Source organism: Panthera tigris, chromosome C1 (assembly GCF_018350195.1).
Source record: "Panthera tigris isolate Pti1 chromosome C1, P.tigris_Pti1_mat1.1, whole genome shotgun sequence".
Lineage (NCBI taxonomy): Eukaryota > Metazoa > Chordata > Mammalia > Carnivora > Felidae > Panthera > Panthera tigris.
Window position 1 is genome coordinate 92021383 of NC_056667.1, and position 27688 is coordinate 92049070.

Here is a 27688-nt window from a genome sequence, read left to right on the forward strand (position 1 = left end):
AATCTCCCCAATGACTCTGATGCTCTCCTCACTCGAGCCACTGCTAGAAGGGTTTGTGAATCAGGAGGGAGGCTGGGCATGCCCAGCCCTGAGATCTGTGATTCTGTGACTTGGCCAGTGGCTTCTGGCACCTGTTCCAGTAGTTGACGCCCACTCTCACTGGAGCTATTATACCAGAACCGGCTTCCACCCACCCTGGGAATTTAGCAGCGAGAAGCCCTCACCATTCAAAGACCAGGTGGCTACAGGCACAGCTTGGACTGGCTGTCTCTGCACGACTGGGCCTTCCTGAGGTGTTGTTGGGGTTCTCCTGCACCACAAAGCACAGACAGATGTGGATGTGATTGAGGAAGTGACTCATCCCTCTGCTGCTCACACACAGAGGCAGCCAAACTCACCACTCCAGGACTCCTTCAGTTCTGATTTCTCACTCCCTCGATGGGGTCTGTGTTGTAATGGCCTGGGGCTCAGAGAAAGAAGGCCGCAACACTGGCTTGGTTTCTTTCCTTCTCCAAACATTTGAAAATCTAGTTTACAGATGAGAGAATACTTCCCTGCACCCCCTTTTTTTCTTTCCTTAGTTTCAAATGACCCCAAGCTCCACCAGGGGATGAACAGATTTAAGAAGATACTTAAATCCATCAATCTGACCACTGTTAGTAGAGGTCTAAAAGCTTTTCCAAAGAAATGCATTAAACTGAATTAAAATGAGATTTAGAAATCATTTAGAGGCTTAAAGTGTCTATATGTCCCTTTTTAACACAGAGAAATTACACTACTTCACCGAAAAGGCCTGACGCCACCCCCACCCCCGCGCCCCATGTGTATTTTTTTTACTATGGTTTTACCCTTTATGTAAACAGAAACCGTGCTCTTCTCGCCATTATAAACAATGCTGGCATAAGCATCATTGTACAGATAGCTTTTTCCATATTTTGAATTACTTCCTTAGGAAATGTCTAGGTCAAAGGTTGTGAACATGTTTGCATGATGATACATATTGCCAAATTGCTTTCCACAAACGTGGTAAGAATTACACAACCGCCAAAATGTGGGCAGCTCAGTTTGACCACACCTTCCTCTGCATCAGGAATTATCCTTGAAAATGTTTTTGGTAATTTCAAGAAGGGGAAGGTGGCACCTTGTGTTAATTAGCATTTCCTCTATTATTAAAGGAGATAAACATTTTCCCATGTGCTTATTTATTGGCTGTGTTTCCTACTTGTGACTTTTAGTTCATATCCTTTGTCCATTAATTTTTTGGAGGGTTTCAGTGTTTCCCTATTAATAAAAACAACCATTTGTTGATCACTCATTGGGTCATGTGCTTCTCATACAGCCTCCTTTGTTCCTTCCCACCATCCTGAAACGTTGTGCCCATTTTAATGCCCATTTTTAATCATCTGAGGCTCAGAGGATTTAAGCAACCTGGCAAGGTCACACAGGGTGTAAGTGGCAGAGCTGGGATTTGAACCTTTACCCATATGTTTGTGTTATTAACCATAATTTTACTACTCCTTTGTGCATTTGTCAGAGCACTTTATGTAATAAAAACCTCAATATTGAACATTATTGGTTCTTAATATTTTTCAATATGTCTGCCTTAAAAAAGTGGCTGCGGTTTCAGTTTTGCAAATATTAGTTAAAATGTTGATGTTGTCAAATGGCCAAGAAACGTGAAAATGAGTTAAGTTTCATAAATAGTCAAAGAAATAGAGATGAAAACAATGAGAAACTGGTTTCACTTATCACTTTAGCAAAGGTTGGAAAAAAATACCCAGGGTGCACTCAGGTGAACACATCTCCTTTCCCGTGCACAGCTGGGACAGATACCACCTTGCTAAGGGCCAGCTTATCAGAATTTGCACTCTGTGCCTCTTGAACCATTAACTGCACTCCTAGGTTTTTATTTTAAGGAAATATCAAGTATGGCCAAAAGCTTGCATATAAAATGATGTTACTGAAGCAGTGTTTATCGTATCAAAGAACTGGAAAAAACCTGAATGTCCATCAACAAGGGACTGGTTAAATGAATTGGTATAATGAAATACAATGGAATCCTTAAAAATGAAGCTATAGATCTATTCTAAGTGATTGTTGAGATGCCCACAATAGAATGTTAAATGAAAAAAAAGCATCATAAAACAATACGTATGGGGCAACTATATGTATAGCCTGACTGGGTGGCTCAGTCAGTTAAGCATTTGACTCTCAATGACCTGAGATCAGGTCAGGATCTCACGGTTCATAGGATCAAACCCTGCATCGGACTCTGTGCTGCCAGTGTGGGGCCTGCTTGGGATTCTCTCTCTCCCTCTCTCTCTCTGCCCCTCCCCTACCCCACCCCCCTCAAAATAAATAAATAAACATTAAAAAACATCTATAAAACACCAATACATACAGTATTGATCTCATTTTTGCAAAAATGTATATGTATGCAGAGAAGAAAAAAGACTGGGCAGACACACACTAATATATTAGCTATGCTTTTTCTTTCCGTGAAATGTTCTTTATACTTTTTTTCTACCTTTCTAATTTTTTTTTTTTTTTTGCAGTAAGCATGAATCATTTTTATAGTTAAAAAATAAAGGGTTTTCCCTGTGTTTTCTTTGATCAGTTCTCACTTTTAGGCCTACAGGGGTTGCCCTGCACTTCACATTTAAGGCAGATTTACATGAGCAGAATGTAGGCAGGTACCCCCCACCTGAACTGGGGGATCCAGTGTCCCGTGATATTTGTCCTGGGCAAATCTTACCTTCTTAAGTTTCCAACTCTTCTTCTGCCTAGTCTTCACAAACTGTGGAGCTTTGAACCACCAGAACTATTACTGTTTACTGCTTATTATAGTTTTGTCATTATCATTTTAGACCCAGGGGGGTTATTTAATCCCAGTACTCCCAATTCATTCATAATGAAATACTCTCAGGGTGCCTGGGTGGCTCAGTTGGTTAAGTATCAGACTTTGGCTCAGGTCATGATCTCATGGTTCATGGGCTCCGTGCTGACAGCTCAGAGCCTGGAGCCTGCTTTGGATTCTGTCTCTCTCTCTCTCTCTCTCTCTCTCTCTGCCCCTCCCTCACTCACACTCTATTCTCTCTCTCTCTCAAAAATAAATAACATTAAAAATTTTTTTTTAAAAAGAAAAGAAATACTCTCAAGGTGTGGTCCCCAGACCAGAAGTATTGGCATCACCTGGGAGCTTGTTAGAACTATAGAATTGCAGGCTCACCCCAGACCCACTGAATCAAGCCTGCATCCAGTAAGATTTGCAGACAATTCCTAGATGCACTGCAGTTGGAGAAGCCCTGATCTAGAACAGGTGCCTCAGACTGGTGTTTCCTGAGTGCTGAGAGAGTGGGAAACATTAGCAATACCAGCAGCTGTCTCCAGCACTAACACCCAAGGTGTTAGTATAAGAGCCAGGTGATCTCAACAATGCCAGTTTCAGAGCCACATTCAGTAAGTAACACTGGTTATGGTCAGAGATTCAACCGAATGAACTGAACTAAGCAGGACTGGGCTGCTGGACATGACCCTGGAATCAGAGGACAACCTTATGGCCATTTGATCTAGTTACTCCGTGTTGTTGTTGTCGTTTGGGTTTTGGTATTTTTGATTTTTAAGGAAGTTTTTAGAATCAGTTCTTAGGCTACGTGAGAGTCTCACTTTGGGGGATTATTTGCCTAACAGTCAGTGGGAATTTAATTTCAGCATTCCTGGGATAATGGGAAGGAGCAACCTAAGGTAGGGTGTGATGGGGACATCATGTGGCCACTCTCCCTCTTTCCTCTGGGAACTTGTCTGAGAAGGAAGGGGCCTGTCGCTGTGTTGAGGGAGCTGGTAGGGGGGCCTGCAGGGCTGAGGACTCAGGGCTGTGGGGCCAGGCCACCAAGCCCCTCAGAGGAGGGGGTCCTCCTGCCGGGGTGCCCTTTGTCCCCTCACGCCCACATGGGCTCCAAAGGATGGCCCCAGTGTTCCTTGGGAATCCACGGAGCCACACAGAGGGACTGCCTTTAGGGTTGCAGTCCCAGGGGAAAGGGCACCAAGGGCTCCAGCATCACCACCCCACCCCTAAGGCACCATCACATCCTACCTGGAGTCCTTGTCCCCAGACTCCTCACCTACCTACTGCCTTCTCATCCCTCCCTCCCAACCAACTCAATTCAAATCTTACCTTCCCTGACCATGTCTCCCGAGTGACTTTGCCCTCCCACAGTGAGTGACTTTTGGTCACATTCCATTACTTAATAGTCACGAAAGCTAACACCCAGGTAGTATGCTTTCTATGAGCCAGGCTCTGTTTCACATATTTTACTTATATTAACTTGACACTGTAGCATCATGCCAATTTCTAACAAGCTGCCAGGTGATGTTAATGCTCTTGGTCTGGGGACCACACTTGAGGTTATTTCATTATAAATTAATTGGAAGTGCTGGGATTAAAACTCTGTGGGCCTAAAATGATAACAAAATTATAATGAGAAGTAAACAATAATTCTGTTGGTTCAGAGCTTTACAGTTTGCAGAGACTTTTTGCAGAAGAGGACTTGGAAGCTTGGGCAGATCTTATTATCTTTATTTTACAGAGGAGGAAACTGAGGCACAGAGAGGGTTACGTAACTTTCCCGAGGTCACAAAGCTGATGAGTGACAGAGCCAGTACTCAGACCCAGGCAGTTCGGCTTCAGAGTCACAGGAATGTATAATGTTAAATGCATCTCACTTTTAACATTCTGTAACCACACATTAATTTTGTTTATTGTATGTGTCCCTCACAGAAATGTAAGCATCTTGAGGGCAAGTAATTTGTCTGCTTTTTTTTTTTTTTTTTTTTTTTTTAGTGTTTATTTATTTTTGAGAGAGACAGAGTGTGAGCAGGGGTGGGGCCGGGGCAGAGAGAGAGGGAGACACCAAATCTGAAGCAGGCTCCAGGCTCGATGCTGTCAGCACAGGGCTTGATCCCAGTCTCAAACTCACGAACTGTGAGATCATGACCTGAGCCCAAGCCAGATGCTTAACAAACTAAGCCATCCAGGTGCCCCTGCTTTGTTAATGTTATACCCCAATACCTGAAAAGTACCTGAATGAATGAAGGAATGAATGATCCTAGCAGTAGACTCTCTTTTCAGGGCTATTTATCACAAAGTTACAGAGTTCTCATTATTTCACAGCAAGTGCTGTGAACTTGGGACCAAATAAAGGAGAGCAAACCCAGACCTGAGGGAGCTGCTGGGCGGAAGGCTAAGCTGACTCCTGGGCTCCCTCGCACCACCTGGAAGCTAGTTCAGGTTCAGAACTGGAGGCATAAAGTGCTGTGAACCTTGGAGACAGTTGTGAGGTGTTGAAACTCTTAAATCCACAAGGGCCCAGAGGTTACTATACAGAGCATTCATGCTACACCAGGCGTTTAGTCAGATGTTTGGGATAAAAAGATAGGTACAAAGGCACAGGGACAAATGAGACACAGTGCTGTGGGGGCACAGAGGTCTGAACAAAGAATTCTGCCTGGGATGGGGAGGCATTGTGTCAAGGTTATACAAATGGATGAAATTTTGCTGGGCAGGTTGTTTTGAAGGGGCAACTGCACTTCTCTGGCAAGGCTGATATTTATATAATCTTCAGCATTTTGTTCTTAACTCTAACAAAAACCTATTCAGATTTTGAATGTCAGCCACAGGCAAATTTTGTCTGAAACAAAAGAGTCAATTTAAGGCAATTATCCAGATGATTCAGTTTCTCAGAATTTTAATTTAGTCTGAATGTTCTGATAGTTGAGGCCACAAAGACACAAAGTGTAGAAATACTGGGTGGTGATTGATTTGAATTCCTAATCTTGCATATGTAAACAATCCAAAAGAATTGAACTTGAGAGAAGGAAAATGCAGAAGTGGACTCGTGGAAAATTGTTCTTCCTGCTGCGTATGTTATTCTTTATGTAGAAGAGAGAATATAAAACTATTAAGAAGAAAAATTATTTCTTCCAGGCACGATCCACAAAAATGTTGCTATTCATCCAGAAGAAATAGCTTTTCAGTGGTTCATCAGTTTAAACTGAGTTGTTACATCTTAAACTATTAAGATATTTCAAAAACCAACACTTAAAATAGCTTCTAATTTTTAAAAGCTGGTTCCATGGGACTTCGGAAAGTTAAATTTCCATGAGATATTAAAATAGAATTCATGAGTTCATGAATTAGGATTCTATAAATGCATAAAAAACATCTTTTCCTGGCATAAAATTAGGCTGTAGGTTGCTGTATTACCTCATTTGAGGGTGGAGAGGATGTGGATGCCAACTCATCAGGGATGATTGGAGAACTCCCGGGAAGACAGACGGCTGACGTATATTTGCCCTTATTAATTTTCTCCTTAACATCTTCAAGTAGCATCTCCAACTTGAAGATTTCACCTTCCACTTCTCTAATAAACATAAACAAGCATCTTATTGGATATGCAGTCAACATTCTAATTAGTAACAACAGTTCTTGAATATAGCATTGGTCTATATTATTAAGGTGGTTTGGCTTCAGACAGTAAGGATAATGGACACCCGCCCTGACATGCATCCTGTTTAGAGTTTCATTCCAAAGGCCTGGGCTCTAATCCTCTATTTGTTATTCATTAGCTGTGTATCCTTGGGAAAATCACTTAATCTTCCTGTGCCTCCAATGTCTCAACTATAACATGGGAAAACAATACTCTGCTTATCTGGATCTCTGGATCTAATTATTTTGAGATCCCTTACTGTTCTTTTTTTTTTTTTTTTACATTTATTTATTTTTGAGAGACAGAGAGAGAGAACAAGTGGGAGAGGCGCAGAGAGAGAGGGAGACGCAGAATTGGAAGCAGGCTCCAGGCTCTGAGCCGTCAGCACAGAGCCCGACATGGAGCTCAAATCCACAAACCGCAGAGATCATGACCTGAGCTGAAGTCAGATGCTTAACCGACAAAGCCACCCAGGCACCCTGAGATCCTTTACAGTTCTAAGAGCTATGATTCCATGGAAATAGTGACTTATATCAATTGAAAAGAGGAAGGAAATGAACTATCTGAAGAATTTGATTAACAAGCTGCATCTATATGCATCTGTACACACATATATATATATACATGTATACATATATGTATATGTGTAAATGTATCTATAAATATAAATACCTATTTTACCCAGGAAGAACCCATTTTCCTCAAATCCATTACATTTATAAAAATTTACCTTATATTAATCCACAAAGAAGAATCTCAACAAATTCCAAATCATTAATAATTATATCACTGTTTTCTCACTAAGATCAGGAAAAAAGCAAGGAAATCCCTTCTCACCACTCCTTTTCAACATTGCACTGGAAGTCCTACTTAATGCAATAAGACAAGAAAAGAAAATATAAGGTATACAGATTGGAAAGGAAGAAATAAAAGTGTCTTTGTTCACAGATGACATGATTGTCTGTGTAGAAAATCCAAAAGAATCAACAGAAAAACAGGAACTAATAAGCAATTATAGAGAAGTTACAGGGTACAAGTTTAATATACAAAAGTGAATCACTTTGCTATATACTATCAATGAACGAGTAGAATTTGAAATTAAAGACAGTACTATTTACATTAAGATCCAAAAAATGAAATACTTAGGTATAAATCTAACAAAATATATACAAGATCTGTATAAGGAAAACATAAAATTCTGATGAATGAAATCAAAGAGCTCAATAAATGGAGAGATATTCCATGTTTATGAACAAGAAGACTCAATATTGTCATGATGGCCATTCTTCCCAACTCAATCTATAGATTCAATGCAACCCCTGTCAAAATCCCCGCAAGTTCCTTTGTGGCTATTGACAAAATGATTCTAAGTTTATATGAAGAGACAAAAGACTCAAAATAGCCAACATAATATTGAAGGACAAGAACAAAGTTGGAGGACTGACACTACCCAACTTCAAGACTTACTATAAAGCTACAGCAATCAAAGCAGTGTGGTATTGGTGAAAGACTATACAAACAGATCAGTGGAACAGAATAGACAACCCAGAAATAGACCCACATAACTATAGTCACCTGATCTTTGAGAAAAGAGAAAAGGCAATTCAATGGAGCAAAGAAAGATAGTCTTTTCAACAATTGCTGCTGGAACATATGGACATCCATGTGGAAAAAAGAATTTGAATCTGGACACAGATGTTATATCCTTCATAAAAATTAACTCAAAATGGATCACAGGCCTAATGTAAAATGCAAAAGTATAAAACTCCAAGATAACATGGTAGAGTACCTAGATAATCTTGGGTATGGTGATGACTTCTGAGATACAACACCAAAGGCATTATCCCTGAAAGAAATAATTGATCAGTTTGACTTCATTAAAATTAAAACTTATGTTCTGAGAAAGACAATGTCAAGAAAATGAGAAGATAAGCCACAGACCAGGAAAAAATATTGGCAAAAGACATTTCTGATAAATGACTAGTACCCAAAATATACAAAGAACTCTTAAAACTCAACAATAAAAAAACACACACAACCCAATTTTAAAATGTGCTACAGACCTTAATAGATATCTCACCAATGAAGATATAAAGATGGGAAATAAGCATATGAAAAGATGCTCCATATTATAGTTCATCAGAGAAATGCACATTTAAACAATGAGATACCACTATACATTATTAGAATGGTCAGAATATGGAATGCTAGCAATACCAATTGCTGGCAAGGATGTGGAGCAATAGGAACTCTTATTCACTGCTGGTGGGAATGCAAAATGGTACAGCCACTTTGGAAGACAGTTTGACAGTTTTTTAAAAATTAAACATATTCTCACCATACAATCCAATGCACTCAGTATTTACCCAAAGGGGTTGAAAACTTATGTCAACACAAAAACGTGAACACAGATGTTTATGGCAACTATATTCATACTTGTCAAACTTGATAGCAACCAAGATGTCCTTCAGGAGGTGAATGGATAAATAAACTATGGTACATCTAGACAATGGAATATTACTCATCACTTAAAAAAAATGAGTTATCAAGTTGTGAAAAGACATGTAGGAACCTTAAATGCATATTACTAAGTGGAAGAAGCCCAATCTGAAAAGTCTACACATTGCATGATTCCAACTATGTGACATTCTGGAAATAGTAAAAAGCAATAAATAGTAATAGTAAAAAGATCGGTGGTTGCCAAGGGTTGGGGTGGGGACAGAGAGATGAATAGGTGGAGTACAGATGATTTTTGGGGCAGTGAAAATTCTCTGATGCTATAAAGATGGATACAAGTCATTATACATTTGTCCAAAACCATAGAATGTACAGTACCAACAGTAAACCATTAATGCAGAAAATGGGCTTTGAACAGTTAGGATCTGTGTAGGTTCATCAGTTGTAACAAATGTACCACTCTGGTGAGGGGTGATAATGGTGATAATGCATGTGTGCAGGCAGAGGTATGTGGGAAATCTCTGTATCTTCCTCTCAATTTTCCTATGAAAAATGCTCTTAAAAATTAAAGTCTTAAAAAATTAAAGTCTTAAAAATTTGATCACTGGAAATTAATAACAAAAAGATAGCAACAACAAGAACAAACAACTAATTGGAAATTTTAACACTCATCTTACTAACTCTTGGGTTAATGGACATTAAGGATACTCTATAAGTGAATAATAAATGTGAAAAAAACATATAAAACCAATGTAATGTAGCTAGCGCAGTACTCTGAGAAAAATTTATAGCTTTAGCATGCATTTACAAGGGAGCAAAGTTCAAAATCAATAAACTAAGTATCCAAAACAGGAAAATAGAAAAAAGAACTACCAAATGAACCCCCCAAAAGGAGAAATAAATATAATTTAAAAGAATTTGATTAATAAAATAAAACATTGTCTTTGAAAATATCTATAAAAGAAACCACAGGAAAGTCTGACTGAAAAGCATAAGTAACATTAAGAATGAGAAAGGAAATATACCAGAAGAAAAATTTTAAATCAAATGGGATTGAACAACTTGATGCCAATACAGTTCAGAATCTAGATGAAATGGACAAGTCTCTATAAAAACATAAATTATTAAAATCTACTCAAAAAGAGGTAGGAAATCTGGAAAAAAACTAATAACCAGAGAAAAATAGAAAAAATAATCAAAAATCCACCAGCCCAAAAGGCACCAAATCCAAGTGGGATTATGGGTGAGTTCTAGTAAGACTTTAACCCTTTTGAAACATAAAAAGAAAAGGGAAAAATTTCCCAATCATTCTATAACTAAACATTAGGATATTTATTAATACATTTTATTATATTAATAGAGTTAGGAAATAAACTAAATAGATTTCTAAATCCCATTTGAGTAAACATTAAAACATTAAAAAAACAAATCTAATCCTAGTAAATCAAGAATAGAAGAAAACTTTCTTGATAAACTTATCTTCTTGAAACTACAGCAAGAGTCATACTTGAAAAAAATCCCATTACTGTTTGGAATATGAAAAGAATGGTTGCTTTTGCTAGTATTATTTAACATTGTTTTGGAAAACCTAGCAAATAAAATAAATTGATTAAAAAATATGATATATAAGAATCATGGAAGAAAAGATAAAGTATAAATATTTAGGGGGAAATGGGAGTTGGGGGAACCTGTCATTATTTTCAAATGCTATGATTGTCATACCTAAAAACTAAGACAATCAACAGCTAATCAAAAAACACTATGAACAGAAATACATAAGATAGCCCAGCAGAAGTTAAATATATTGTTTTTCTTTATTTCCTGTATATCAATTACAGAAAACATCTGTTAATAATGCTGAGAAAACCTACAAAATAGGTAGGAATAAATCTAACAAAACATGCATGAAATCTGCATGAAGGAAACATGCTCCTGGATGGGACTACTCATTGCAAAGATTTCAACTCTTCTCTAATCTGTAAATTCAACACAATTCTGAACAAAATTCGAGTGGCATGTCCCTAAGGAGGTTTGGTGAGCTATTTATAAAGTTTATTAGTAAGAAGTGTGTTCAAGAACAGCTAAAGAAAATTTAAAGAAGAAATATGTCAAAATATACACTAGACTATAGTAATTTATTTATTTATTTATTTATTTATTTATTTAATGTTTACTTTTGAGAGAGAAAGAGACAGAGCATGAGTGGAGGAGGGGCAGAGAGAGGAGCGAGGGAGACAGAATCTGAAGCAAGCTCCAGGCTCTGAGCTGTCAGCCCAGAGCCCAACACAGGGCTCAAACTCACAAACCATGAGCCAAGTGGGGCATTTAACCGACAGAGCCACCCAGGCAACCCTAGACTATAGTAATTTAAAACTGTGTGGTTAAGGTAGAAATAGAAACGCAGATCAATGGGATGGAAGAGAACCAGTCCTATCTATATGTGGAGGGTTTTTTATATGATAAAAGTGGACTTTTCATCCCGTGGGAAAGGCTGCTGTACTCAGCAAGCGGTGGGACAAAGATCTATGCATGGAAAACTGTTGATAATCAAGTAAAATATAGGAAAATATGCTCTAATCTAGCAGGCAAATGAGAATTAAGCAGAGGACAAGGAGAGGCTGAAAATTTGAAGGAAGTTCTGAAATGGTGGAGATAGACCTGAAGGTAGTGGGAAGAAATGGGCCCAAGGTCCAGGGCCAGATGGGTTGGAGGTGAGTGAAGGAAGAAAGAGGAGGTGAAAACATGCAGATCTGGAGATGGAGAAAAGACATTTTTGAGGGATTCTGTGATCTTTTCCGTAAAGCAGAAGATTGTATGTTGATAATATCAGAGAGAGGGATTGGTGGAGGCAGAACCCCATTTCTTGACTCCTTGACTTCTGGGGTCAGCGTGTGAAATGACTATCAGACTACATTCTGACAAACAAGATGCATGAAATAAAAGAATTATTTTTGCATATTACCTTTTAAAGGCAATAATACATTTGTTGTTTTTTTTTAACGTTTATTTATTTTGAGAGAAAGAGTGCATGGGAGAGTCAGAGAGAGAGAATCCCAAGCAGGCTCCACACTGTCAGCACAGGTCTCAAACTCATGAACCACGAGGTCATGACCTGAGCAGAAATCAAGAGTCGGATGCTTAATTACTTGAGCCACCCAGGTGCCCCAATAAGGTTTTAATAAGAGCACATAGCAGACTTAAACAAGTAATTAGTCAATGAACTTGCAGAATTCTTTCCCTTGCAGAAAGCCATCTACAGTGGCCTTTAGATTCAACACTTAGAAGGTTCTGGACAATTAATTGTATGGGGTTCTGCTCACTGCCACATTATGCCCATGAGAGAACAAGAGGACCAGTGTCAAACCGAGCAGCCTTGCTTGCTCTGAGGTGGTTTTAACTGAGTTTCGGAGAGACTGGGTCTTCCCTTGCCCCAGTGTTGAAAGCTTTTCCTGTATATGGGACATAATTATAGCTGAAACTTTTTTGATTTATACTGGGTCCAGCACACTGTGGGTGTAACTAGGATATAAATAAGGTGTTGCATAACTTTGGTCTTAATGTGCACAGAGGCCCAACTTTAAAATGACTGCCTAGACAAGTGGGATTCCTCGGAAAATAAATATCCTTACTCTATTAGTTTTTAAATAAATAGTGAAAGTATGTAGAGATCTTTCTTTTCCCAGAAAACAAAATAAACCTTTGGGCAAAAAAAAAAAAATCAATATTAAAACCTCATCCTTGCTGTCTAATTACTCAGTATTGAAATAACAGTAGACAGAGATTTCATTCATTTTGAAAAGGTGAAATTGTACTTTGGAAAAAATACCTCAGGACACTAGTGCTGAAATATAAACCATTAAATTAATCTGGCATCAAGAAAGATTCCATGTTAAAATGCAATGAATAGAAAGAGTTGAATTTACAGAGATTAAGTCTCCTAAATGGATTCTTTTAATTCATACCAGGAAATTAAATGGAAACAATCCTAGCCTTGAGTCCTGGAATACATCTTAAAATTGTTTGGATTGGAGAGAGAGGAGCACAGGGCCATAAAAATGGCCAGTTGGAAACTTCAGTGAGTTTGCATCCAAGTTTCTAATGTGAATTAACTCAGAAGTCATTTTGACTTTAAGCTTTAATATTTTCCCTAAATTTATCAGGCTTTGTGGGTTCTTCACCCCCACATTAACCAACCTAGCAATGGTCCTCTCATACCCACTGCCCCTTTGGAATTGTCTGCGGATAGGAAAGAAAAGGGGGAAAAAGGGAAGGACAGAAGAACCAGGCAGGGGAGACAGAGGAAGGAGTGGGATGAAGGCCAGGACACAAGGAGCTTAGAGAGAAGGCCCTCTGGGGTTAGCGTGTGAGCCTTTCCAGGATTTTCTTACACTGTTCTGGGTCTCAGAACCAGTTATGACACACAACAAAGGGCAGGATTGTAGTACAAAATCGCTCCTCTGGGGGACAATTGTTCATGTGGAGGACTCCACCTGGGTCAGTGCCCAGGACAGGACCTTATACGTAGCGGGAGTTCCACACTGTTTGTCTCATGCGCTAACACTTGTTCACTGATGGCACAGTTTTTGCTGACCCTAGGCCAGGGGCTGTACAAGCATTAAGCCAGCAGCCACATCAGAATCCCACCTGAAGGAGGTTGCCTCTGACCCCTCCACCTCACACAGTTTAAGCCTGACCTTTCTGGATCAAAGTCACCGACAGCTGGGGATTCATGCCTGTGAATTTGCTTCAAAGTCAGATGCTTCTCCTTGTTGTCCCTAAACTCCTGCTCCAGTAGTTCAAGATGTCCCTGCAGTTTCTCCAGGACCTGCAGCAGTAAAGTCACCAGGATCACGCATGAGTGGTTGTTTCCCCCCAAAATACAAGGAGGGTGTACACTATAGTAGTTTCAAAATGAAGCCACCATCTTTCTCCTGGCAATTGTTTTGTTTCAGAGACCGACATCTAAAACAGAGGCAACCCAGGCATCTCCACATTCACAATGCCCTTCTAGCACACAGCTTTTTCAAAACGGCGACTTTTGATTTCTTCCCCAGAGCCCACTCAGAGGCCTCTGAACTCCTTAATAGGATATCAATAGTCCTGTGCTATTGCAGAATGGCTTTTAGCTTATAGAGCACTTTCCTGAGCATTATCTTACTTAATCCACACATCAATGTTGTAAATGTTGCAAAGTAGATTTTATTATCTCGATTGTATATGGGAGGAAATTGGAGCTCTAGGAGGTATGTCTGAAGCCACAAGGACCTTAAAAGGGACTGAAGTTAGAGGATCTGAGTTTGAGTCTATGGCACTTGGAGGGATGGGGCATTAGGAAGTTTAGCCAGAGCTTCAAATGGGTCTTCTAGACGTCAACACATGCAGCCTCGTGCAGATTAACACTTACATGGTGCAGGTTAAGGTCTGGTCTTGATGTATAGAGGCTTCAACACTGCAGCCCCAATAGCTAAATATTCCCTGAGCACTGCCTATACGTGGCCCTGGGCTAAATGTGTGAGAGATACAAAAGTTACATCAGTCTCAGGGATTTTATTCCAGTTGGGAAAAGAAACTGGATTCAAGGACTTTGCCATGGCACTTTGCCATGGCTCAGTGGAAGAAGTGAGACCTACATCAGGCTCGAAGGATGCTCAGGAAGGCCTGGACCAGGCAGTGTCCATGAACATGGAGAGGAAAGGATGGTTGGAGGGACGCAACAATAGGGTTACAGGATCAGACACCCCAGGGTTCAAGTTCAGACTCTTTCACCTAATAATTATTATGATTTTAGTCAATTTGAACTCTAAACTTTAGTTTTCTCATCTGAGACAATAATAGCCCTCACCTCATACTGTGAAAATTAAATGAGTTAATGCTTAGTGCCAGGATCATCACCATCATCATTATTAAATCTGATTATTATTCCAAGTTTGGAAACATATTGACCATAGGGCATAAAAAATGGCAAGTGTGGTAGATGTCTTCCATGTTCCCCCCACCCAGATTTGTCCTCCATCTTTCTCCGTGCCCCAGCCAGGAAGCTGACCTTCAGTGGACTGCACCAATAGGCTCCCCTACCCTGGCATTGGTTTCAGTCAATGGAAAACAATGGCAGAAGAGAGGAAATGAAGAAAGATGAGGTAGGGGTCTTTATTTCCCTGATGTCCTCCTGCCTGTATCCCAGTGGATTGGTTGTGTCTCTCTACCAAAAGCAGAGCTTGTCAGCTACTCCTACCATTATAGCTACTCTCCCTAGGCTCCAATATCTGCTCTTCCTCCTTCCTTTCTGCCCCACTGTTCCTTCTATGAGATGCTTTCTGTCCCTTATTGGTTTCCCTTAACCTTACCCACGCTGTTGTAAAATGATGCCTTATTAAACTCCCCTCAGTTGTTCCATCAGAATAAACCATCTAGTTCCTGCCAGGACCCTGCCTGGTACTACTGTAAATCTCACTGACAATGCTCAGGTTTCTAGCTTGGGAGGTGGAAAGAATGTGAACCCCTGACTAAACTGAGGAATTTGGAAAGGCTAACAGATTTGAATGGAGCTGTCAATGTTGGACATGTAGAATTTTCAGCAAGAGTGGGAGAGCCAAGTAAAGATACACACAAACATTTGGAGCTGTAGATGAGAAAGTAGGACCAGGAATTTAGGAATTGGTAGCATGCAGATAGTGAAAACGTAAGAAGGAATTAGGTGTTCAAAGGAAAGAGAAAAGAAAGTCAATTACAAATTATAATTTAAGATCTTGGGATTTAAATTGTGTTATATCTCAGAAGAAGATAGGGCACAGTTTTCTAGCTGTAAATGTACCTCATGTAATCCTCATGGCAACTCTGAGATGGGAGGTGCCTAAGATCATACAGCCAGTATATAGAACTACATTGTCTGTTCCAACATCCAGATGCTTTCCATTCTGTTGTGTTGTTCATGCTGAGAAGGTTAGTGTCGCCCTCTCTGGCCTTCTTCCAATGCTGAATCAAATGGGCCTGGAAATCTCAGGCCAAGGCTGACACTGTCAGGAATCACCTTGACTCTCATCTCTGCCCTAATACGAATCCCCTCATATCCTCTAGCATCAAGGGGAAACTTCCTGGATTGGGCCTCAGAAGGCTAGTGCCTTGAACCAGTTCTCTCTGCTTTGCTCAGCCCTTTAAAAATCTGTGTTCTCCCAGTTCCTGAAAACCAGACTTTTTAAAAAAATTTTTTTAAATATTTATTTATTATTTTTGGCAGAGTGTGAGCAGGGTAGGGGCAGAGAGAGAGGGAGAGACAGAATCTGAAGCAGCCTCCAGTCTCTCAGCTGTCAGCACAGAGCCCGATGCAGGACTCAAACCCACGAACTGTGAGATCATGACCTGAGTCGAAGTCGGATGCTTAACCAACTGAGCCACCCAGGCACCCCAAAACCAGACTTTTTTGATATCTCTTTTATCATTCACTGCTTCACTCCGGCAATCTGGCTTTTACAGAATCACTTCATTAAATAAAACTGGGCTTGTCAAGGTCCCTCATGATCTCTTGGTTGCCAAATCCAATTCACTTCTTGATTTTTTTTTTCCTGTTATTTGAACATGTGTTGTTGTGGCCCATACCCCCTTCTTTTCTTTTGGCTTTACAGCTCTTCCCCTTGCAGGTCTGCCTTGAGCTTTGAGGTCACTGCTTGTCAGTCTCCTTTGAGGAACCCTCTTTTACCTGCCCCTGTTTGCTGATTCTTTCCTTGGGCTTCTTTACTGCTTACTCTGCAGGTTTGCCTGGGAGTAAACTTCATATACTTCATAGCTTCAACCCACAACTATATCCAGATTTACATTTCTGGCCCAAGCAACTCCTCTGAGGTCCAAATCCATTGCTCTAATTGCCTACTGGATCTTTCCATTTGGATGTCCTACAGGGACCTCAAAATGAACTTGGCACCTTGCCTCCTGCCTGCCTCCCACACCCATTAGGAACTGGATCTTCCATTTTTAGTCCTGGCCTTGGTTGCCCACGCTAGAAATCTGAAACTCATCCAAGCCTCCTCCCTTCCTTTCTTCTCCCCTCTTAATGTGCAACCACTTTGTTAAACTCTTAGATTTGTCCCCCTCTCCATCCTCATTGCTAGTTTTGGTTCAGGCGCTCATAACTTGTTACCTGGAGTATGGCTTCCTAGCCAGGCTTTGTCCCTAAGTCTTGCCCCCATGGTGCTCACCATTTCTTGGCTTTCAGTCCTCCAGTGTTGCCCCCTCACTCAACTCAGGGTGAAATATAATCTTCTTAGCATGGTTTAGAGGTCTTTCATGAATAGTCCTTGTCTTGTCCCTTCCTCTTCACCACATGAACCCTGGATTCCATCTGGCTAATTACAGTACCACACGATTCCTCATCCCATCAGGGTTTTCTGTCCCCTGTGCCATTGTGACTGGTGATTCTTTTTCTTGGACCACTGTTTTGTAACTACCCTGTCAATCTCATACATATTCATCCTACAATGCCAAACTCCGAGGTCAGTCACTTCCAGGGAGCCTTGCAAAGTACCCTCTAACTGTCAAGGGTGAGCCGCTTCTAAGCTGCCATTAGCATTATTTCTCAAGCTTCGTGTTGCTTGTCTATTTACCTATCTGTTCCCAGGAGACTGTAAGCCACTTGAAAAAGAAATTGTTTCTTTGTCTCCAAATCTCTAGTGCCTGGTACAGAGTCTTGGACATAGGAAGTACCTGATAAGTATATGTTGAATTAATTAATTACTTAATAAGTTATTTAATTAATACAATAGATGAATGAGAGTGATCAACTGTGTCTCTTAACATTTGAGTCCTCCTTTCCTCTGTCTATACTGTCTGGTTTCTACCGCACAGCCTGCCATTGCTTTGTTTGTGCTCCTTCACATCAGGACTTCTGACCACCTGCCTTGTTGCTGACCCAGTGGCCTGAATGACATCTTTGACTTTGCACATTTCTGCTCTAACAATCTCAGCTTTTTGCCCCATTACCATGTTCCACCCCAACTTCCCACAACTCTGGCACTGATGAACTGTGGTTACAATATAAATTAGTGATTTGATTAAATGCAACAACAAGCAAGGATGTGAAAATCACAGATTTTCATCTGAAAAGCATAGTTTTAAGATCAGGTTTGAGTTTTCAAAGTTTTATATGTTGAGTTGTCAGATATTGGCAAATTTTATAATCTGTATCCCCCAGGACCCATCAACTCTGGATGGACTTGCCCTGTATAACAGCTGGCATGTTATTCTCTTAAGCCTACCATTGTCTCAGATTTATTGTTGGGTGGCCACTGAGGAATAATAGCCATAAGTAATAGACTCCTCTGAGAATGAACGAGGGATAAATACACATAGAAATAGAACTCTAAGCTCTTTTAGCTCCTATAACACAAACCCCTGAGCCAGATAATCAAGGAGATCCTGAACCTCAGCATGTTGAGAGGTTGGGTAGAGGGAAAGGGGAAATAGTATAAATTAAACATTGACAAAATTTTGTACTAGTTACCAAATATATCAAGCTTGAAATAGATTATTAAATGTCTTAATTCAATTCATTAATCATTAATAATTAAGGGTACAACATATGTGAAACACAAAGCTAGACCTCTGGAGGTCACAGCCCTTAATCTTCAGCAAAACATTTCCACCAGAACATTTCTATGCCCCCCAGTGTAGAGGAAACATGGTGCTATAAAGTCATTCATACTTATGCACATCAAATTCCCTAACAAAGATGTTTAAAACTTGATAAAATTTTTACCAGCTTCTTGTCTTGCAAATGACAAGGAGACTCCTGTGCTATGCTTTTGGAAAATTCTTGTACCTGTAGTGAAAAAATGCAATATTTCATTAATTGCATGATGTCTTATGTCTGAATTTGGTCACTTCTATTGGTCATAATCTTTAAAAATATTACTTTAGTCTTCAGTTGATCAGTCTGTTCTTTTAACTTCTGGCACATCTGTTTCCCTTCAGTTATCTTTTGAAATATGTAAGAAGACCTTGGGCAAGGGTCTTTCTGAGAGGTTGATGACACCTTAAAGAGACTTGTCTCGGATTCTATTCCTGTATAAGAGAGAATAAGTTTTGGCTTCTGTTCATCTCAACTTCACTGCAGATTTATGAAGTACTAAAAACAGAAGTCTGTGGCAACCATCACCATTTGCTATTAAAAAAAAAGTTTTCAGGGCGCCTGGCTCAGCCAGTTAAGCGTCCAACTTCAGCTCAGGTCATGATCTCACTGTCTGTGAGTTCGAGCCCTGCATTGGGCTCTGTGCTGTCAGTTCAGAGCCTGGAGTCTGCTTCAGATTCTGTGTCTCCCTCTCTCTCTCTGCCTCTCCCCACTCATGCTCTGTCTCTCAAAATATGAATAAACGTTAAAAAAAAGTTTAAAAAAAGTTTTCAAAATGTATATCTAAATCAGAAGTTTAAAAATGCTAGTGGGGCACCTGGGTAGCTCAGTCAGTTGAGCATCCAACTTTGGCTTAGGTCATGATCTCACAGTTCATGAATTTGAGCCCCACATTGGGCTTGCTGTTGTCAGCGTGTCCACACAGAGCCTGATTCTGATTTTCTGTTCTCCTCTCTTTGCCCACCCCCTTGAATTTGCATTCTCCCAAAAATAAATAAATAGTAAAAATAAAATAAAATAAAATAAAATAAAAATGCTGGTACCTGTGAGATGTTCTTGGTGAATATGTATTGTGGGCTCCATCTGCACAATTAAAGGATAAGAAAACATTATTGTTGACACAGATCGGTGACGCCATTATTCAAAATGACCCAAAATGTTGTGGTCATCATGGAGGCAGCCCAGAGTTGTGTCAAGAGCTGGGCTCCCAAAGCCAAGGTTGAATTCCACTCTGACACTTACCTCCCAGGTGACCCAAGGCAATGACTCCATCGCTGTAAACCTCAAATTCCTCAGCAATAAAATAAGGGTACAAATAGAACCTACCTCCTAGGGTTGTTACAAGGATTAAGTGTTAGATATTACCATATCTGTTACTACTACCATGTTTGATACTATTGTGGGGAACACTGAAACGTTTCTCCTAAAACTGGACCATGAGGTCCATGAGGGCAGGGGCCATTGTTGGTCTTGTCGCCAGCTCTGTCACTGGTACTCTCACTAACACCATGTACACAGTAGCCACATTCTGGAGAATAATATAAAATAGTATGCATTAAGTTCCAAAATGTATGTCATGATAGTGCTTGTTTACTTGCCATAAGCTAACAGGACAGGAGCTTAAATTCCAGATGACTCACCTTGAGAGTCTACACATAAAGCTCAGAAACATGCTAGTGCCAGAGAGCTAAATGATGGTGGTCAAATTAGACTTTGGTTATTATGAATATCTCAACTGTATGACAGATAGAGAACTGATAGAGTCTAGTTCTCCAACCTCCATTAGCAGGACAAGAGAAAATAAGACACCTGACTTTAGACTTCCATTGCCAGAGAGAGGTGAGCCTAATATCCATTTCTGTTCCTGCTAACCTCAGGGCACTGAGGACTGTGCACCCCTGTGCACCCAGGGGTGGGTGCAAGCAGGATGAGGACCCCTGAGACTTGCCAATGTCAGACATAGAGAAGCATTCCAGTCAAGGCCAAGTGGAGCTGCTAGATTCAGGTATGAGGGGGGGAGGGGGGGAGGGGTAGGGTGGGGGTGGGGGAGGGGTTCTGTTCAAGCTTCCCAGAGCATTCAGTTGCTAGAGAAGGGAGTTGAAGCATGAAGGAGTAGAAATGGAAACAGGCATAGAGTGTTCAGTCCAGAGTGCCCTTCATACAAAGCTTCAGGGAAAGATCATACTGTCCTGACAAAGTGCCAGAGAACTGAAATGTTTACTTTGATCATTAATGTGAATTTACCTCACCACCGAATCTTAAATAATCGAGGCCCTGAGCCTCAACGTGTTGGGAGAGATGGGGGGACGGGGAGATGAGGAAAGGGGAAATAGTATAAATTAAACATTAACAAAATTTGGTCTTTGAGAGTTCCTGGCTGCCTCCATCAGTAGAGCCTGTGACTCTTGATCTCAGGGTTGTGAGTTCGAGCCCCATGTTGGGTGCAGAGATTACTTAAAAAAAAAAAATCCCAATATAAGCATTTAAAAAATGGTACTAACTAGTTACCAATGTAGCAAGCTTGGATTATGTTATTAAAGATCTTAATTTGATCTGATTTAGTGTTAATAACTAAGGGTGTAATATATAGAAGACACAAGGCCAAGCCCCTAGGGGAATTAGGCAATGGAAAGATGAAGACAAGGTTACTGCCCTCCACAGTACTCAAATCTAGTGGAAGAAACAGATATTTCCAAATTATTATGATCCAAAGCAGGCTGAGATAAATGCTCTGAAAGAAAACTAAACAAAAGAGAATGTGAAGGACTGAATGGGAGTGGGAGTGAGGGTCTGAAAAGTCCTGTGGCCAACAGGGAATTGAAAGAGGCCATGAAAATGACCAGATTTTGAATAGGCATAGGTGGGATGTTCCATGGAGGGCAGGAGCTCAGTGGGTGAGCGGCCAGAGAGCTTGGGGACCAGCCAGGTCACTGAAGATGACTCCTGAGGGATGGGAGCTAAGTTTATAAGGGTAGGATGAAGCAAAAAAAAGCAGGGCAGCGGGGGGACTCAAATTCCAGGTCAAAGAGTTTGGAATTTATACTATTGTGTGTTGTTTGTCCAGCCCCTGATTCTTCTCAGGAAGACACCCACTGAGCTTCTGAGGGGTCAAAGACTAGAAGTCAGTTCCATGCACCTTGCAAAGGCCCACTGATATGGATGGGAAGTTGCCCAGATTATGCATTTCCTGGAGACTACTTTTACTCACCTCTGTCTGTTGTGAAGAATCAGTAGTTTTCCTTTTCTGCTTTTGTTTTTCAATACAATTTGACCTAGATATGCTTTCTAAAATATCTTGCATCATAACTGACTTATCTCTCAGTTTAGGAGAAAGGCTGGCTTCTGTATCTATTATAAGTGGCTTATTAATTATGTTATTTTTAGGGATTTTCACTTTGGGAGCAACCTTAAAGAAATCAGAGAACTGGTAATGAACCTGGTCATGGCCATATTTGAACCAATTGCCTGAAATTGCTTTTTCAGTCTGTTGTTTCTGGGGTGGCTGCCCTTGGAAACTTTTTGGTTTATCACATAGACTCTTGATCTTAGTTAGAAAATTTGAAGTTTCTTGATAGCTGCTCTCTCCAGCAACCACTGGCTCTTCTAAATTAGAGGTGTTTTCTTCTCTCATAGTTCGAGAACAATAGGGCTTATTGCTGCTTTCATCATCCCTTTTGGAGCTGAGAGGGCCCGTGAGTTCCGGGGTTTGTTCTTTTGGCCAAGAATTCTTAGCATAGTGCAAAATAATATTTTTAATAATGGCTTCATCAGAACAGTCAGCATTAGAAATCTCAGGGAAAGTTTCACAATTAATGCCTTGACCTTTTAAGAATTCCTCTTTGGAAAGATGATGGAGTAAAATATCAGAAAGGTTTGACTTTGAAGGGTCTCTTTCATTAGCTGGAATGTCAAGATTTATGGTGGATTGTTTCTCTTTATCATAGTTTTTGTTAACAACAGTTTCAGTCATTTTATCCCAAGTCTTGGTTATGTCTGCATTTCCACAAATCTCTTTGTATGTGGCCTTTTTTTGAGGATCATCTACTGTTGACATAATTTGATATGAGACATCAAGGATGTCATTTTTTGAGGTAAAATTGTAATCGTTGTATATCTTAATTTGGGAGAAATCCCTACCAAAAAGCAAATGTTCCTGTGGCTTAGGAGTTGTGTCTTCTGAGAAAGTGGCTTCCTCCATGTATGTGCAGCCTGACTTCCTTTGTCCTTTGCTGCCTCTTTTTGATGTTCTTAATTGTAACTGTAGATCTTTTGGTTTTCATTGGTTGTCTTCATTGTGTCTCCTAGTCTGTGCAAAACAAGAAGAACGTCATTGTTAAATATATTGGAATAATGTATGACACTATGCTTATATTGCTGTCTATGCCAGAACAAAATGAATGCTTTTCATTTAGGGAAATTCAGTTATAAATATGAAGGCAGAATGCTCAGCCAAGTGGTATATAAGCAAGGAATTAAAAAAAAAAAAAGGTTGGGAGGAGGTTTTACATGTTTCATTCATTAAATTTTGAGGGAGAATTTGATCTCCAGTTGATGAGCATGTATTTTTCAATCTCTCTTAGGAAATGCTATTTGGAATATATATTCCACAAAATAAGAACTTAGGGTGAAAGTGAAAGATTACTATTTTAAAGTAGCAGGGCTAGGGGTGCCTGGATGGCTCAGTCAGTTAAGTGACCAACTTCAGCTCAGGTCATGATCTCATGATCATGGATTCGGGAATTCGAGCCCCACAGCTGGCTCTGTGCTAACAGCTCGGAGCCTGGAGCCTGCTTCTGATTCTGTGTCTCCCTCTCTCTCTGCCCTTCCCCGCTCATGCTCTGTCTCTCTCTGTCTCAGAAATAAATAAACATATAAAAAAGAAAAAGAAAAAAAAGAGTCTCTTATGGTTTGCCTCCCTCCCTCTCTGTAAAAAAAACCATCCATTTAGATACCTCTTCTCAACTTGCGAACTCGTGGAACAACTCCTTAGAAGCAGTAAGATTTCCTCCAGTTTTAGGTGGAGTAACTGAGGCTCTGACTCAACCAGGGGGCCTGCAGCCACCAGCTACCTCCCTTGACCATATAATGACAGGGTTGGATGAGTGGATCTCTGCGGTTCTCTCCCCTTCTAAATTTTTCTGAGTCTGTGAACTTGTGGTTTATTAGATAACCTGAAAATCTAAAATAATATGTTTGACCAAAAAAAAAAAAATGAGCTAAATTGTCCAAGAAAAAAGGAGTACAAACTAAATGTGGTAAAGACATCTACAGAACATTGTTCAAAATCTTAATTTATAGATATATGCCAATGTTAGAGAACTCAAATCAAAAAAATATTTTGTTTAAAGTGAGGGGAGAGGGGAGAGAGAGAGAGGGAAGGAGGGGGAAAGAGAGGGAGGGGGAAGAGGGAAGGAGGGAGGGAGAAGAGAAGAAGAAGAGGAGGAAGAAGAGGAAGAGGGGGAGGAGGGAATAGGGAGAGGAGGAGGAGGATGGGAGAAAGAGGAGAAGAATCACTGAAGGATTACTGTGAATTATTTAGTGCCTAATATTTACTGTGAAGTGAGGCATATCTTCATGAACAGAATTAAAGATTACTCCAACACAAATTGAAGAACAAGGAAAAATGCTTCCCAGGAAAGTCAAGAGCACAGTGGGAAAGCAAGAGTTGAGAGACTTAGATGTGAGTTCCAGCTTCTCTACTCATTAGCTATATGCCTTCAGGCAAGTTACTTAATTTTTCTGAGTCTTAGTTTCCTCTTCTGAAAAATAGGAATAATAATACCTAGTTCACAGGATTGCTAGGAGAACATGAGATAATGCATGTAAATCTCTTGGCATAGTGTTTGGCACAGAATGAGCATTCAGTAATTTGTAGTTTAAAAATGAAAAAGAAGGAGTTCCTGGGTGGTTCAGTTAGTTAAACATCTGACTCTTGATCTCAGCTCAGGTCTTGATCTCAGGGTCGTGAGTTCAAGCCCCATGTTGGGCTCCACACCGGGCATGAAGCCTACTAAGAAAGAAAGAAAGAAAGAAAGAAAGAAAGAAAGAAAGAAAGAAAGAAAGAAAGAAAGAACAATACTGAAGAATGCCCAGATATAGAAGGCTAGGTACTCTATTTGTGGGAATATTTAAAGGATCAAGGAAGAAACAGCATATATGAGACATGATCTCTATAAAAGCTTTAAAACTATTTTAAAAATCTACCTATAAATGAATATATTGTTTGGCAGTGAAAACTATCACTCAATAAATTTAAACAGAATGTGTCTAAGACATCCAAACGGTCAATAGGTACATGAAAAGATGCTCAACATCATTCATCATCAAGGAAATGCAAATCAAAACCACAATGAGATATCACCTCAAACTAGTTATAATGGCTATCATCAAGAAGACAAGAGATAACAAATATTGGCAAGGATATGGAGAAGAGAGAACTCTTGTAACACTGTTGGTGGGAATGTAAATCAGCTCATCTACTCTGGAAAACAATACGGAGTTTCTTCAAAAAATTTAAAGTAGATCAACTATATGATCCAACAATCCTACTTCTGGGTACATACCTAAAGAAAATGGAAACAGGATATCAGAGAGATATAGGCCCTTCCATGTTTATTGCAGCATTATTCATAGCAGCCAAGACATGGAAACAACCTAAGTGCCCATCAGTGGATGAGTAGATGAAGAAGATAAGAAAGAAGGATGTCCTTCCATTTGCAACAACATGAATGGACCTTGAGCACATTATGCTAAGTGAAATAAGTCAATCAGAAGGACAAGTACTGAATAATACTCCTTGTAGGTGGAATCTGAAAAAGCCAAACTTGTAAAAACAGAAAGTAAAATGGGTGATGGGGGTTGGGGGTTAGGACAGATGTTGTTTTCTGGTGTAAACTTGAAATGAGTGGCAAATAGGCCCTACAGCTCTAATGCACAGCACAGTGAATATAGACAACAGTATAGTATTATAATCATAAAACTCGCTAAGAGACTAGAACTTAATTATTCCAACCACTAAAAAGAAATGATAATTATGTAATGTAATAGAGATGCTAATTATCACTACAATGGCAGTATATATATATAAATGTATCAAATTAAATGTGTACACTTTAAAATTACACAATATGAAAAGTCAAATATACTTCAATAAAAAAGTCTGATTTCTGAGGGTAAAAAGAGTATCTTTAAATGCCTACAGAGAAAAGAAAGATGAATTCTAGTTTTGCAAGACTTGTAGTGACCTAGGCTATAGCCCCAAACTCCTCCTCATGCCTTCTTTGTATCTTGAGATGCTCCTTGCTGACCTCTAAGTCTTTCTTGCTAAGGAAGGAAAGATCCTTTGTTAACCAGATCCTACTTTCTAAAATATCATCCCACTTAAACTGATAAAATTTAATTTATGCTAAGAAAAATAGAAAGAGACCACCAAGATAAGCCAGAAGTTTAAAGAACTTTCTCATTAGACATGGGAAAACAACTTCTGTTACTATTATTGTTATTGTTGTGTGTGTGTGTGTGTGTGTGTGTGTAAAATATCAAAATGATTTAGTCTAATTAAAGGACAATCTACATCCTTGGCATTATAATGGGCCCCTTACAGGTAGCTGGAGGGAACTGGAACATCTTCTCACGTCAAACCCAGCTCAGTCTTGGAATTCAAAGGCGCATCCAAAGAGTTTCCAGTCAGAACCCAACAGAACCTCTCTATAGACCCAATTTGACTTACTAAGTTCAAGTGAACACATTTGGGGCCAAGACTGCTTATGTAGCTGTACTGACCATTATGTGCTCAGCAATAGCTCATAAATCACCCTGAGCATGAACACTTTGAGCAAATGGCTAGCACATCCCAGGAGCCCAGCCCTGTGAAAACACTTTTAGTCTGGGCCCTGAGCAGGGATGAACAACAAGGTGCTCACCATGCTACACATCTATTCCCTGTGTAGTTTACTTTTTTTATAAAGTCTGAATTTGGTGTTGAAGTGCTGACTTACGCTCAGTAATTTGACTAGTTCAAGAGAAAAAGGTAACTATGGCTGGGATGACTAGGAATCTGATAGAATCAATTAAGAATGTCTATACAAGGGGGCACCTGGGTGGCTCAGTTGGTTAAGTGTCTGACTTCAGCTCAGGTCATTATCTCATGGTTCATGAGTTTGAGCCCTGCATTGGGCTCTCTGCTATCAGCACAGAGCCTGCCTTGGATCCTCTGTCCCCCCTCTCTCTCTGCCCTTCCCTTGCATGCATGTGCACATATGCAGTGTCTCTCTCTTTCTCTCTCAAAAGTAAATAAACATTAAAAAAAAAAAAAAGAGGGGCGCCTGGGTGGCGCAGTCGGTTGGGCGTCCAACTTCGGCCAGGTCACGATCTCGCGGTCCGTGGGTTCGAGCCCCGCGTCAGGCTCTGGGCTGATGGCTCAGAGCCTGGAGCCTGTTTCCGATTCTGTGTCTCCCTCTCTCTCTGCCCCTCCCCCGTTCATGCTCTGTCTCTCTCTGTCCCAAAAATAAATAAATGTTGAAAAAAAAAATTAAAAAAAAAAAAAAAAAGAATGTCTATACAAGGGAAAACCAAAACTTCTTACTGGTTAGAGGTCAAAGATGGTCAGAAAATCATTGTTTCTGGCTAGTGGATGATGTTTGTTTTATTCAATGTTGTGTATCATGTTCTATATGGGAAGATAATTTCCGTCTTCAAAAGAAAACTGTGGGACCATGTGCCTGTGACAATCTCTTAACCTCATCCCCAATACCTTCTGTTCTGTGTTTAGACCTTTGTTAGCCTCCAGACATGGTGCATATGACTCAAAGATGGAGGAGAAAGCAAACATTGTTTCTACCTACCCTTCTAAGACTCCCTGCACTAAAGTATGAACCACTTAACACTCAGGTGTTAAGGTGTCTTGAACGCCACTCTTCTAAGACCAACCCTAGTAACTAATAAAAAATAGTTGACTATTGGACCCAAATTCTCCTTCCTCCATTATATGTGTGTGATGAAGAATATGAATAGATTACGGTTAGGAGCTCTAAGTTCATGATCCAATGACATATATAGTTTTAAAGATTTTATATATTTTTTAAAAGTTTTTTTAATGTTTATTTTTATTTTTGAGACAGAGGGAGAGAGC

General features: G+C 40.0%; 1 protein-coding gene across 5 annotated transcripts in view; it reads right to left on the reverse strand.

The window, feature by feature from the left end:
- The window catches only part of AKNAD1 (AKNA domain containing 1), a 41214-nt gene extending 14923 nt beyond the window's left edge, over window positions 1-26291 (reverse strand). For 2 of the 5 annotated variants that reach the window (XM_007076452.2, XM_042998098.1), the window contains exons 1-8: window positions 26160-26291; window positions 21767-22864; window positions 19602-19641; window positions 18844-18992; window positions 18688-18750; window positions 13637-13767; window positions 6263-6419; window positions 225-310 (exon numbers count right to left, since the gene is read on the reverse strand). In XM_007076452.2, coding sequence (XP_007076514.1) covers window positions 225-310; window positions 6263-6419; window positions 13637-13767; window positions 18688-18750; window positions 18844-18992; window positions 19602-19641; window positions 21767-22756 — 1616 coding nt within the window. In that variant the 5' untranslated portion in view covers window positions 22757-22864; window positions 26160-26291. Of the gene's footprint in view, window positions 1-224; window positions 311-6262; window positions 6420-13636; window positions 13768-18687; window positions 18751-18843; window positions 18993-19601; window positions 19642-21766; window positions 22865-23510; window positions 23738-26159 lie in introns of all 5 variants that reach the window. The other 3 variants (XM_042998096.1, XM_015534988.2, XM_042998099.1) reach the window with 3 other exon arrangements.
- Between the last annotated feature and the right edge of the window lie 1397 nt (window positions 26292-27688).